We start from the raw sequence: 14081 nt of genomic DNA, 5'->3' as shown, positions 1-14081 counted from the left end.
CTGAAACCCGTCAGTCTATTCTCGTTCTGAGAAATGAAGGCTATTCCATGCGAGAAATTGCCAAGAAACTGAAGATCTCATACAGCGCTGTGTACTACTCCCTTCACAGAATAATGCAAATTGTCTCTAACCAGAATAAAAAGAGGAGTGGGAGGCCCCGGTGCACAACTGAGCAAGAGGACAAGTACATTAGAGTGTCTAGTTTGAGAAACAGACAACTCACAAGTCCTTAACTGGCAGCTTCATTAAATAGTACCCGCAAAACACCAGTCTCAACGCCAACTGGGAAGAGGCGACTCCGGGAGGCTGGACTTCTAGGCAGAGTTGCAAAGAAAAAGCCATATCTCAGACTAATAAAAATAACATATTAAGATGGGCAAAATAATACACACTGGACAGAGGAACTCTGCCTAGACGGCCAGCATCCTGGAGTCACCTTTTCACTGTTGACGTTGAGACTGGTGTTTTGTGGGTACTATTTAATGAAACTGCAAGTTGAGGACTTGAGGCCATTTCTAAGTGGGCCCAAACTTCTGAACTGTAGTGTACTATGTAGTAGTATGTGTCACTATAATATACTATGAAGAAGTATCCCACTGGGCACAGATGTATTTTCAACATCTAGTTTTGATTTACATTTGGTTGAGTTGTTAACCAACAGAAAAAATCAACATGAAACAATAAATGTCAACATGTCATTGGAATTAGTTTTTTTTATTCCCTTGCGTTGATGACTTTTTGCAAATCCAATCAGTTTTCCAAGTTGATTCAACATCATCACACAGAAGTTTGTTGTTGAAATGAGGTGGAAACAACGTTGATTCAACCAGTTTTTGACCAGTGGGATGTCTCTCTCCCTATAATATAATATGTAGCAGTTTGTGTCTCTCTCCATGCTATGTCCCAGAACAATAGGCACAATGTATTTCTCTGGCATTCTATTGCAGAGTCATTTGCTTACCCATTAGACTGGCAGCCTTTCAGACCAGGATCAGTACATCTGTAAACATATTAACATGTGAGCACCCCGGGACACAGTTGTCGCCATCTTTGAAGTTGGTACACTGGGTACACTGCTTGTGTTTGTTAATGATTCTACATCTCAGCACAGTAGGGCTGTTTCCTTAGAATGTTTCTTTAGATGCGTATGTAATACATTGTCTTGCTATCCAAATCTCTTTCAGGGTCATGAGCAGTGTACCCGGTGTGCCAACTTCAAAGATGGAGACAACTGTGTCCCGTGGTGCCCTAGAGGGGTGGCTGGGGGCAAGAACACCTTCATCTGGAAATACGCAGATAAGATGAAGGTGTGCCAGCTGTGCCACCAGAACTGTACCGAGGGGTAAGTAAGGGCATCTGTCACAACCGCATAAATACATGAATAATTCACAAATACACAAATGGCGCCGGAGAAGAAGGCAGACGTTTTACGTGCCCCCAGCCGATTGTTTTTTTATTTGCGTTGTTTGTAACTTATTTTTTTAACTTATTTTGTATATAATGTTGCCGCTACAGTCTCTTATCACCAAAAATAACTTCTATACATCAGGACTGCGATTACTCACCACGAACTAGCAGAATTATTATTTTCCTTTCAATACTCTGATGAGCTCGACACGAAGGATATGCTGCGTCCTCGGGAAAAGGCCCCGATCCCCGTGATCTGCGTGAAGAGGAGGCAAAGAAAGAGGGGCCGAAGGGCAGGCTGCCTTCTGAAAATTCGTAGGCGATCGAATAAACCCCCACTTCCCTTCATTCTGCTAGCAAATGTGCAATCCTTGGAGAATAAAATCAACGAAATACGCAGAAGATTAAACTACTGTAACATCAAGCTGATGTAACATCTAATGCTTCACAGAGTCGTGGCTGAACAGCGACAATATCAACATTCAGCTGGCTGGTTATACGCTGTATCGGCAGAATAGAACAGCAGCGTCTGGTAAGACAAGGGGCGGCGGACTATGTATTTATGTAAATAACAGTTGGTGCACGATATCTAAGGAGGTCTCGAGCTATTGCTCGCCTTTGGTAGAGTATCTCATGATAAGCTGTAGACCACACTACCTACTGAGAGAGTTTATCTGTATTCTTCGTAGCTGTTTACATACCACCACAGACTGAGGCTGGCACTAAGACAGCATTGAATTAGCTGTATTCCGCCATAAGCAAACAAGAAAAATGCTCACCCAGAGGCGGCGCTCCTAGTAGCCGGGGAATTTAATGCAGGGAAACATAATTACTGTTCACCAAATTTCTACCAGCATGTTAAATGTGCAACCAGAAGGAAAAAAACCCTGGACCACCTTTACTCCACACACAGAGACCCATAAAAAGCTCTCCTTCGCCCTCCATTTGGCAAATCTGACCATAATTCTATCCTCATGATTCCTGCATAAAAGCAAAAATTAAAGCAGGAATCACCAGTGACTAGATCAATAAAAAAGTGGTCAGATGAAGCAGATGCTAAGCTACAGGACTGTTTTGCTAGCACAGACTGGAATATGTTCCGCGATTCCTCCGATGGCATTGTGGAGTACACCACATCAGTCATTGGCTTTATCAATAAGTGCATAACCTCGTCCCCACAGTGACCGTACGTACATACCCCAACCAGATTTAATGGATTACAGGCAGCGTCCACACTGAGCGAAAGGCTAGAGCTGCCGCTTTCAAGGAGCGGGACTCTAACCCGGAAGCTTATAACAAATCCCGCTATGCCCTCCGACGAACCATCAAACAGGCAGAGTGTCAATACAGGACCAATATTCAAATCGTACTACACCGGCTCTGACGCTCGTCAGATATGGCAAGGCTGGCAAACCATTACAGACTACAAAGGGAAGCACAGCCGAGATCTGCCCAGTGACACAAACCTACCAGATGAGCTAAACTACTTCTATGCTCTTTTCGAGGCAAGTAACACTGAAACATGCATAAGAGCACCAGCTGTTCTGAAAGACTGATCACGCTCTTCGCAAGCCGATGTGAGTAAGACCTTTAAACAGGTCAACATTCACAAGGCCGCAGGGCCAGATGGATTACCAGGACGTGTACTGCGAGCATGCGCAGGCCAACTGGAAAGTGTCTTCACTGACATTTTCAACATCTCCCTGTCCGAGTCTGTAATACCAACATGTTTTAAGCAGACCACCATAGTGCCTGTGCCCAAGAACACTATGGTAACCTGCCTAAATGACTACCGACCCGTAGCACTCACGTCTGTAGCCATGAAGTGCTTTGAAAGGCTGGTCATGGCTCACAACACCATCATCCCATAAACCCTAGACCCACTCCAATTTGCATACCGCCCCAATGATGCAATCTCTATTGCACTCCACACTGCCCTTTCCCACCTGGACAAAAAGAACACCTATGTGAGAATGCTATTCATTGACTATAGCTCAGCATTCAACACCATAGTGCCCTCTAAGCTCATCACTAAGCTAAGGACCCTGTCAATAAACACCTCCCTCTGCAACTGGATCCTGGACTTCCTGACGGGCCTCCCCAAGGTGGTAAGGGTAGGTAACAACACATTCGCCACACTGATCCTCAACACAGGGGCCCCTCAGGGGTGCGTGCTCAGTTCCCTCCTGTACTCCCTGTTCACTCATGACTGCACGGCCAGGCATGACTCCAACACCATCATTAAGTTTGCAGATGACAGCAGGCCTGATCACCGACAACGACAAGACAGCCGATAGGGAGGAGGTCAGAGATCTGGCCTTGTGGTGCCAGGACAACAATCTCTCCGTCAACGTGATCAAGACAAAGGAGATGATTGTGGACTACAGGAAAAAGAGGACTGAGCACGCCGCCAATCTCATCGACGGGGCTGCAGTGGAGCAGGTTGAGAGCTTAAAGTTCCTTGGAGTCCACATCACCAACAAACTAACATGGTCCAAGCACACCAAGACAGTCATGAAGAGGGCACAACAAAACCTATTCCCCCTCAGGAGACTGAAAAGATTTGGCATAGGTTCTCAGATCCTCAAAAGGTTTTACAGCTGCACCACCGAGAGCATCCTGACTGGTTGCATCACTGCCTGGTATGGCAACTGTTTGGCCTCCGACCGCAAGGCACTACAGAGGGTAGTGCGAATGGCCCAGTACATCACTGGGGCCAAGCTTCCTGCCATCTAGGACCTCTATACCAGGCGGTGTCAGCGGAAGGCCCTAAAAATGGTCAAAGACTCCAGCCACCCTCGCCGGTACCGCATAGCAAGCGGTACCGGCGCCAAGTCTAAGTCCAAGAGGCTTCTATACAGATTCTACCCCCAAGCCATAAGACTCTTGAACATCTAGTCAAATGGCTACCCAGACTATTTGCATTGCCCCCCCCCCTCCACACCACTGCTACTCTGTTGTCATCTATGCATAGTCACTTTAGTAACTCTACCTACATGTACATACTGCCTCAACTAACTGGTGCCCCCTCACATTGACTCTGTACCGGTTCCCCCCTGGTATCGCCCTCCAGGTTCCCTCGGAGAGTTCATCAATGAGCTTGATGCCTTGATAAGCTCCTTTCCTGAGGACGGCTCACCTCTCACAGTTCTGGGCGACTTTAACCTCCCCACGTCTACCTTTGACTCATTCCTCTCTGCCTCCTTCTTTCCACTCCTCTCCTCTTTTGACCTCACCCTCTCACCTTCCCCCCCTACTCACAAGGCAGGCAATACGCTCGACCTCATCTTTACTAGATGCTGTTCCTCCACTAACCTCATTGCAACTCCCCTCCAAGTCTCCGACCACTACCTTGTATCCTTTTCCCTCTCGCTCTCATCCAACACTTCCCACACTGCCCCTACTCGGATGGTATCGCGCCGTCCCAACCTTCGCTCTCTCTCCCCCGCTACTCTCTCCTCTTCCATCCTATCATCTCTTCCCTCTGCTCAAACCTTCTCCAACCTATCTCCTGATTCTGCCTCCTCAACCCTCCTCTCCTCTCCTCCCTTTCTGCATCCTTTGACTCTCTATGTCCCCTATCCTCCAGGCCGGCTCGGTCCTCCCCTCCCGCTCCGTGGCTCGACGACTCATTGCGAGCTCACAGAACAGGGCTCCGGGCAGCCGAGCGGAAATGGAGGAAAACTCGCCTCCCTGCAGACCTGGCATCCTTTCACTCCCTCCTCTCTACATTTTCCTCCTCTGTCTCTGCTGCTAAAGCCACTTTCTACCACTCTAAATTCCAAGCATCTGCCTCTAACCCTAGGAAGCTCTTTGCCACCTTCTCCTCCCTCTTGAATCCTCCTCCCCCTCCCCCTCCTCCCTCTCTGCAGATGACTTCGTCAACCATTTTGAAAAGAAGGTCGACGACATCCGATCCTCGTTTGCTAAGTCAAACGACACCGCTGGTTCTGCTCACACTGCCCTACCCTGTGCTCTGACCTCTTTCTCCCTCTCTCTCCAGATGACATCTCGCGTCTTGTGACGGCCGGCCGCCCAACAACCTGCCCGCTTGACCCTATCCCCTCCTCTCTTCTCCAGACCATCTCCGGTGACCTTCTCCCTTTCCTCACCTCGCTCATCAACTCATCCCTGACCGCTGGCTACGTCCCTCCCGTCTTCAAGAGAGCGAGAGTTGCACCCCCTTCTGAAAAAACCTACACTCGATCCCTCCGATGTCAACAACTACAGACCAGTATCCCTTCTTTCTTTTCTCTCCAAAACTCTTGAACGTGCCGTCCTTGGCCAGCTCTCCCGCTATCTCTCTCAGAATGACCTTCTTGATCCAAATCAGTCAGGTTTCAAGACTAGTCATTCAACTGAGACTGCTCTTCTCTGTATCACGGAGGCGCTCCGCACTGCTAAAGCTAACTCTCTCTCCTCTGCTCTCATCCTTCTAGACCTATCGGCTGCCTTCGATACTGTGAACCATCAGATCCTCCTCTCCACCCTCTCCGAGTTGGGCATCTCCGGCGCGGCCCACGCTTGGATTGCGTCCTACCTGACAGGTCGCTCCTACCAGGTGGCGTGGCGAGAATCCGTCTCCTCACCACGTGCTCTCACCACTGGTGTCCCCAGGGCTCTGTTCTAGGCCCTCTCCTATTCTCGCTATACACCAAGTCACTTGGCTCTGTCATAACCTCACATGGTCTCTCCTATCATTGCTATGCAGACGACACACAATTAATCTTCTCCTTTCCCCCTTCTGACGACCAGGTTGCGAATCGCATCTCTGCATGTCTGGCAGACATATCAGTGTGGATGACGGATCATCACCTCAAGCTGAACCTCGGCAAGACGGAGCTGCTCTTCCTCCCGGGAAGGACTGCCCGTTCCATGATCTCGCCATCACGGTTGACAACTCCATTGTGTCCTCGTCCCAGAGCGCTAAGAACCTTGGCGTGATCCTGGACAACACCCTGTCGTTCTCAAATAACATCAAGGCGGTGGCCCGTTCCTGTAGGTTCATGCTCTACAACATCCGCAGAGTACGACCCTGCCTCACACAGGAAGCGGCGCAGGTCCTAATCCAGGCACTTGTCATCTCCCGTCTGGATTACTGCAACTCGCTGTTGGCTGGGCTCCCTGCCTGTGCCATTAAACCCCTACAACTCATCCAGAACGCCGCAGCCCGTCTGGTGTTCAACCTTCCCAAGTTCTCTCACGTCACCCCGCTCCTCCGCTCTCTCCACTGGCTTCCAGTTGAAGCTCGCATCCGCTACAAGACCATGGTGCTTGCCTACGGAGCTGTGAGGGGAACGGCACCTCACTACCTCCAGGCTCTGATCAGGCCCTACACCCAAACAAGGGCACTGCGTTCATCCACCTCTGGCCTGCTCGCCTCCCTACCACTGAGGAAGTACAGTTCCCGCTCAGCCCAGTCAAAACTGTTCGCTGCTCTGGCCCCCCAATGGTGGAACAAACTCCCTCACGACGCCAGGACAGCGGAGTCAATCACCACCTTCCGGAGACACCTGAAACCCCATCTCTTTAAGGAATACCTAGGATAGGATAAAGTAATCCTTCTCCCCCCCCCCCTTAAAAGACCTAGATGCACTATTGTAAAGTGGCTGTTCCACTGGATGTCATAAGGTGAAAGCACCAATTTGTAAGTCGCTCTGGATAAGAGCGTCTGCTAAATGACTTAAATGTAAATGTAAATGTAATGTAAATGTATATAGTCTCGCTATTGTTATTTTACTGCTGCTCTTTAATTACTTGTTACTTTTATTTCTTATTCTTATCTGTATTTTCTTTAAACTGCATTGTTGGTTAGGGGTTCCTAAGTAAGCATTTCACTGTTGTATTCGGCGCATGTGACAAATAAAATTTGATTTGATTTGAATTTTAAAAAACATATATGTGCTAATATGTTTACAGATGTACTGGTCCTGGTCTGAAAGGCTGTCAGTCTAAAGGGTAAGCAAGTGACTCTAGTCATGAATAGTAACTTACAAACATACTGTTCAAATTCAACATAAACTTAAACACTAAGCTAATGAACATTTGATTATTTGTGTAAGTATTTTGCCCGCATTGATTGGTTACCATCTGTTCCCCTTTCAGTAACTCTGGGCTGTCAGTGATTGCAGCTGGTGTGGTGGGCGGGATGCTGGCCTTTCTCATCATGGGCCTGTCCGTCTTCGTGTTGCTAAGACGACGCCACATCAAGAAGAAGAGGACCCTGCGAAGACTCCTCCAGGAGAGAGAGGTGAGAGGCTGAACTGCTGAGCCTCAAGGGCTTTCTAGGGCTGGAATTCAATCACCTTAGTGCATCAATGTGAACAAAGTAAACCATCCTTATATGCATCTACAGTTAGTTGAACCGCTGACCCCCAGTGGGGAGGCGCCCAACCAGGCTCTGCTCCGTATCCTGAAGGAGACAGAGTTTAAGAAGATGAAAGTTTTGGGATCAGGGGCCTTCGGCACTGTCTACAAGGTAAATACAAATTCTCACAGTATCTAGATTTAATTCTGGAAACTCTAGTTTCATGGATTGTACTGTGGTACTGTATGTAAAGAGTTTATGGGAATGTATGTTCAGACTGAATATAAACCAACACTTTTAGATACATCTACATCTGTTTTTACAACAACAGCCAGATATTTAATGCACCACATCATGCATCAATCCACACTCACCCTCCTGTCTCCTTATTAGTTATTTTACCATTCCCACATTCTACTAATGACAAAAGATTGAAAGAAATGATCAGAGTACACACACTGACACAGATTTCTCCTGTTATCATGTTAAATAACCCTACGGTCTGTCCTATCCAGGGTCTGTGGGTCCCTGAAGGAGAGGATGTGAAGATCTCTGTGGCCATCAAGGTTTTAAGAGAGGCCACATCACCTAAAGCCAACAAGGAGATCTTGGACGTGAGTCATATCACTCTGTCACTTTACTCAAAGATGTTTGTTCATGGGAGTTAGAATCTGTTATCCTCCAAATATAAAGAGTCTATATCTAATTCACAGTATAATCTGTATGGTATTATACAGTCTAAGTTAGTGCTGTTAGGCACACTCTGGTATCAGTCAGTCATTGATGGTCATCCATACCATGCACTTAAAAAAAAAAATGTTTTGACATGAGTATTTTGACCTAATTTAGCTGCATAATACACTCAGTATTAGTGCATGTTACTGGCCAATTTAGGTGTCACGTTTCCTCTAATAGTCTAATTCCAAGCACATGCTCTTCCATTTAGGTAGAAGCTGAAATAATGACAACATTTAGCTTGAAAATGGAGTCAGGTTTCTAGTCAGTGACCTCGATGGGGATGTAGGAAATGGGATTAACTCATTGAGAAGCTTTGGTCCAGGGTTGGGCGTGGGAGGAGGACACTAATTCAAGGTTAAGGTGTTCTGGAAATGAATTTAGAATCTCTTCCAGTAACCGCAGTTAAAAAACAGTCCAGACCTGGGTTGAAATAGTATTGGAAATCTTTCAAATACTTTAGCTGGGCTTGATTTAGCTTTCCTGGCATTGTTGAACCAATAGAATAGTCCCAAAAGCACAAACTCCACCCACCTGGCTCTCCAGGCAGGCTCAAGTATTTGAGAGATTTAAAATGCTATTTGAACCCCGGTCTGACAGTCATGAAAATTCAGTCAGACTTCATGGAGTGCATGGACAGCTGAGGTTTCACAGTGATGTTGCTCTTGTCCTCTTGTAATGAGGTCAAGAGCTCTCTTAAAAGTATTCACTAAGTTTACGTATTTTTCTGACCAGTGTCGTTGTCTTCAAGCTGTCAGTTGATCTGAAATGTTCATGTTGTGTGGGTTTTATGAACTCACAGTAGAATGATGCCACCATCCCTAGCCCTATATGCTGTATAATGTACTGTTTGTGTGTTTTGTATAACGTCTACAATGTGATGACTAGTGTGGAGCAGAGTAGTGATGCCCTCCTTCTTGGCCTGTAGTAAATGTTGGTACTGTATCTATCTGACTCTAGGAGGCCTATGTGATGGCCGGTGTGGACCACCCCCATGTTTGTCGACTGCTGGGCATCTGCCTGACCTCTACAGTCCAGCTGGTCACCCAGCTCATGCCCTATGGCTGTCTGCTGGACTATGTCAAGGAGAACAAGGACAACATCGGGTCCCAGTACCTTCTCAACTGGTGTGTACAGATAGCCAAGGTAAGACTAAGCTGCATTTAAACAGTCATCGACCGGATAGTGTTTTTTTAAATTGCAGTGATTTTCCAATACTTCCTCATCCTCCTTTTCAAACTGCTCCAACACAAATGGAACTTGACAGCTCCCACTACTAAGGACACATCCAACTTACTGATGAATGGCACCCAGACTATGATGAGGCCCTGAGTTTTCCTGACCCTAATTTCTGACTACCCATGAGTCACAGTGTATGGTATTTAATCAAACAGGAGTCAGTGGAACGTCTGGTGTAACCATGTATGGCAATGTATAGGCTCCTAATAGACCCCTACAGTTCAACCCTCATTTGACGTCTTGTTGACCTCTTTAAAACCTAATCAAACAATGAGTCATGAAAAATGTGAATACTGTTAGAATGCTTCCTTAACTTTCAGTAGTAATCGAACAGGCCCCATGTATAGCCGTCGACGTATACAAGATAATTTGACCTTTCACCTGTGGTTGATCCCAGGGGATGAGCTACCTGGAGGAGCATCACCTGGTGCATCGTGACCTGGCAGCGAGGAACGTCCTGGTGAAGACCCCTCAGCATGTCAAGATCACTGACTTCGGCCTGGCCAAACTCCTCAACTCTGACGAGAAGGAGTACCACGCAGACGGAGGAAAGGTCTGCTCAATCTCCTCATGTCATTTGATTTTAATTGAATTACTGTGTAGTAATGTAACAGAACCCATTTTTTGGAGTGTAAATATAATATTATAATCCCCTTTTACTTTGATTGTATGATAGTGATAATGTATGTTGTTACCATGTCCATCCCTTACCCAACCTATTATATATAGTCTATCGATAACACAATACTTTACCTACATACTTAAGGATGCCCAGTATTAGCTACCTCAGGTTGGTCTTGCACAGTGAGCCCTATGTCATGAGAACCCTTTCTCTGCAGGTACCAATCAAATGGATGGCACTGGAGTCCATCCTCTACCGGACATATACACATCAAAGTGACGTGTGGAGCTATGGTAAGTCAGGAGAACATGCATCCTGTGGAGATATGGTAAGTCAGGAGAACATGCATCCTGTGGAGGTACGGTAAGTCAGGAGAACATGCATCCTGCGGAGGTATGGTAAGTCAGGAGAACATGCATCCTGTGGAGATATGGTAAGTCAGGAGAACATGCATCCTGTGGAGATATGGTAAGTCAGGAGAACATGCATCCTGTGGAGATATGGTAAGTCAGGAGAACATGCATCCTGTGGAGATATGGTAAGTCAGGAGAACATGCATCCTGTGGAGGTATGGTAAGTCAGGAGAACATGCATCCTGTGGGGGTATGGTAAGTCAGGAGAACATGCATCCTGTGGAGGTATGGTAAGTCAGGAGAACATGCATCCTGTGGGGGTATGGTAAGTCAGGAGAACATGCATCCTGTGGAGCTATGGTAAGTCAGGAGAACATGCATCCTGTGGAGATAGGGTAAGTCAGGAGAACATGCATCATGTGGAGGTATGGTAAGTCAGGAGAACATGCATCCTGTGGAGATATGGTAAGTCAGGAGAACATGCATCCTGTGGAGATATGGTAAGTCAGGAGAACATGCATCCTGTGGAGATATGGTAAGTCAGGAGAACATGCATCCTGCGGAGGTATGGTAAGTCAGGAGAACATGCATCCTGTGGAGATATGGTAAGTCAGGAGAACATGCATCCTGTGGAGGTATGGTAAGTCAGGAGAACATGCATCCTGTAGAGGTATGGTAAGTCAGGAGAACATGCATCCTGTGGAGACATGGTAAGTCAGGAGAACATGCATCCTGTGGAGCTATGGTAAGTCAGGAGAACATGCATCCTGTGGAGCTATGGTAAGTCAGGAGAACATGCATCCTGTGGAGATATGGTAAGTCAGGAGAACATGCATCCTGCGGAGGTATGGTAAGTCAGGAGAACATGCATCCTGCGGAGATATGGTAAGTCAGGAGAACATGCATCCTGTGGAGATATGGTAAGTCAGGAGAACATGCATCCTGTAGAGGTATGGTAAGTCAGGAGAACATGCATCCTGTGGAGACATGGTAAGTCAGGAGAACATGCATCCTGTGGAGCTATGGTAAGTCAGGAGAACATGCATCCTGTGGAGCTATGGTAAGTCAGGAGAACATGCATCCTGTGGAGATATGGTAAGTCAGGAGAACATGCATCCTGTGGAGCTATGGTAAGTCAGGAGAACATGCATCCTGTGGAGATATGGTAAGTCAGGAGAACATGCATCTACACTATTTAATAGGATTAATGCACTGATACCTTTACATTCTGCCAAAACACTAACATGCCAATGCTGCATCGTGTCAGAATTAACTACATTGCTTGTGTAACCCCAGATACATAAATATTGATTCTGGATAATGTACTTAAGCAAATCTGTTAGAGTCAGGTCCAAATGGGGATGTTGGTTTGCTAGAGTCTGGGAGATGAGAGAAACAGCTAACTAGTATCGGTGATATGCACCGCAAGTCCCAGATGCCCAATGTCTTGTCAAAAGAAACTTTGAAACCTCAACAACACACACACCACCCCCGGTTTGGACACTCGCAAGCATGCGCACACACACACACACACACACATGCTCAGCGGGCCAGTCTCCAGATCCTGTCCTCTGAGGTTGGATTGTGTCTTCCGCTCTACAAGGCAAAGACATCAGTAGCAGCAGCCAGCCCTCCTCCTCCCTTCTTTACATTCTCCTTTTCCCTTTCAAACAGCTCCAACACCAACGGAACATGACAACTCCCACTCCTAAGGACACATCCAACTTACTGATGTTTACTGTGGAATGTTCTGAAAACTAACTTAGGCAGATATCAACACAATGCTATCGGCTTTTATGGAATGAAAACAGTCATCTTCCCTAGTGACTGAACTTTATCTGAGATTGTGCCACTATCATTAAGTGTGACAGTAATGAAAGTTTTTAACTGAGATTATGTCATTGATTGTGACTTTGTTTCACTGTACCTCTGTTTAGGTGTGACCGCGTGGGAGCTGATGACGTTTGGGACCAAGCCCTATGACGGCATCCCAGCCAGTGAGGTAGCAGGGGTGCTGGAGAAAGGCGAGCGGCTCCCCCAGCCTCCCATCTGTACCATAGACGTCTACATGATCATGGTCAAATGTTGGATGATCGACGCAGACAGCAGGCCTCGTTTCCGGGAGCTGATAGCTGAGTTTTCCAAGATGGCGCGGGATCCCCCACGTTACCTTGTCATCCAGGTAAGCATTTTAACTCCTTGCCAGGAATAACTGTAGAGTCACACAACACAAATCTATTAGACTCCCTCAGCCACTGTAAAGCTAGTGAACAACCACCTAGCTACTCTATTATTCTTTCTGCCTGTGTTTTTGGTACTGATGGTGAGTTGTGTGTGTCTCTTCCAGGGTGACGACCGGATGCACCTCCCCAGCCCCAGTGACACCAAGTTCTACCACAGTCTGATCAGTGGAGAGGACATGGAAGATGCTGTGGACGCAGACGAGTACCTAGTGCCTCAGCACGGCTTCTTCAGTAGCTCCAGTACCTCCCGCACACAGCTCCTACACTCTACGGTACAATAATAGTAATATATACCTCAGCACCTTCAGCACACAGCTCCTACACTCTACGGTACAATAATAGTAATATATACCTCAGCACCTTCAGCACCCAGCTCCTACATGATATGGTACAATAATAGTAATATATACCTCAGCACCTTCAGCACCCAGCTCCTACATTATATGGTACAATAATAGTAATATATACCTCAGCACCTTCAGCACACAGCTCCTACATTATATGGTACAATAATAGTAATATATACCTCAGCACCTTCAGCACCCAGCTCCTACATTATATGGTACAATAATAGTAATATATACCTCAGCACCTTCAGCACACAGCTCCTACATTATATGGTACAATAATAGTAATATATACCTCAGCACCTTCAGCACACAGCTCCTACATTATATGGTACAATAATAGTAATATATACCTCAGCACCTTCAGCACCCAGCTCCTACATGATATGGTACAATAATAGTAATATATACCTCAGCACCTTCAGCACACAGCTCCTACATGATATGGTACAATAATAGTAATATATACCTCAGCACCTTCAGCACCCAGCTCCTACATGATATGGTACAATAATAGTAATATATACCTCAGCACCTTCAGCACCCAGCTCCTACACTCTACGGTACAATAATAGTCATATATACCTCAGCACCTTAAGCACCCAGCTCCTACATGATATGGTACAATAATAGTAATATATACCTCAGCACCTTCAGCACACAGCTCCTACATTATATGGTACAATAATAGTAATATATACCTCAGCACACAGCTCCTACATTATATGGTACAATAATAGTAATATATACCTCAGCACCTTCAGCACACAGCTCCTACATGATATGGTACAATAATAGTAATATATACCTCAGCACCTTCAGCACACA

The 14081-nt window shown here is 46.4% G+C and overlaps 1 protein-coding gene across 2 annotated transcripts in view; it reads left to right on the top strand.

The window, feature by feature from the left end:
• The window catches only part of LOC115114592 (epidermal growth factor receptor-like), a 90653-nt gene that overhangs the window by 71567 nt on the left and 5005 nt on the right, over positions 1-14081 (top strand). For both annotated transcript variants that reach the window (XM_029642974.2, XM_065013524.1), the window contains 10 exons: positions 1185-1342; positions 7327-7365; positions 7513-7657; positions 7763-7885; positions 8230-8328; positions 9410-9595; positions 10086-10241; positions 10528-10603; positions 12601-12845; positions 13011-13178. In XM_029642974.2, the coding sequence (XP_029498834.1) occupies positions 1185-1342; positions 7327-7365; positions 7513-7657; positions 7763-7885; positions 8230-8328; positions 9410-9595; positions 10086-10241; positions 10528-10603; positions 12601-12845; positions 13011-13178 (1395 nt within the window). The remainder of the gene's footprint in view (positions 1-1184; positions 1343-7326; positions 7366-7512; positions 7658-7762; positions 7886-8229; positions 8329-9409; positions 9596-10085; positions 10242-10527; positions 10604-12600; positions 12846-13010; positions 13179-14081) is intronic.

Source organism: Oncorhynchus nerka, linkage group LG9b, assembly GCF_034236695.1.
Source record: "Oncorhynchus nerka isolate Pitt River linkage group LG9b, Oner_Uvic_2.0, whole genome shotgun sequence".
Taxonomy (NCBI): domain Eukaryota; kingdom Metazoa; phylum Chordata; class Actinopteri; order Salmoniformes; family Salmonidae; genus Oncorhynchus; species Oncorhynchus nerka.
The sequence above is the reverse complement of the archived record's forward strand: the minus strand, read 5'-3'. Positions and strand labels throughout refer to the sequence as shown.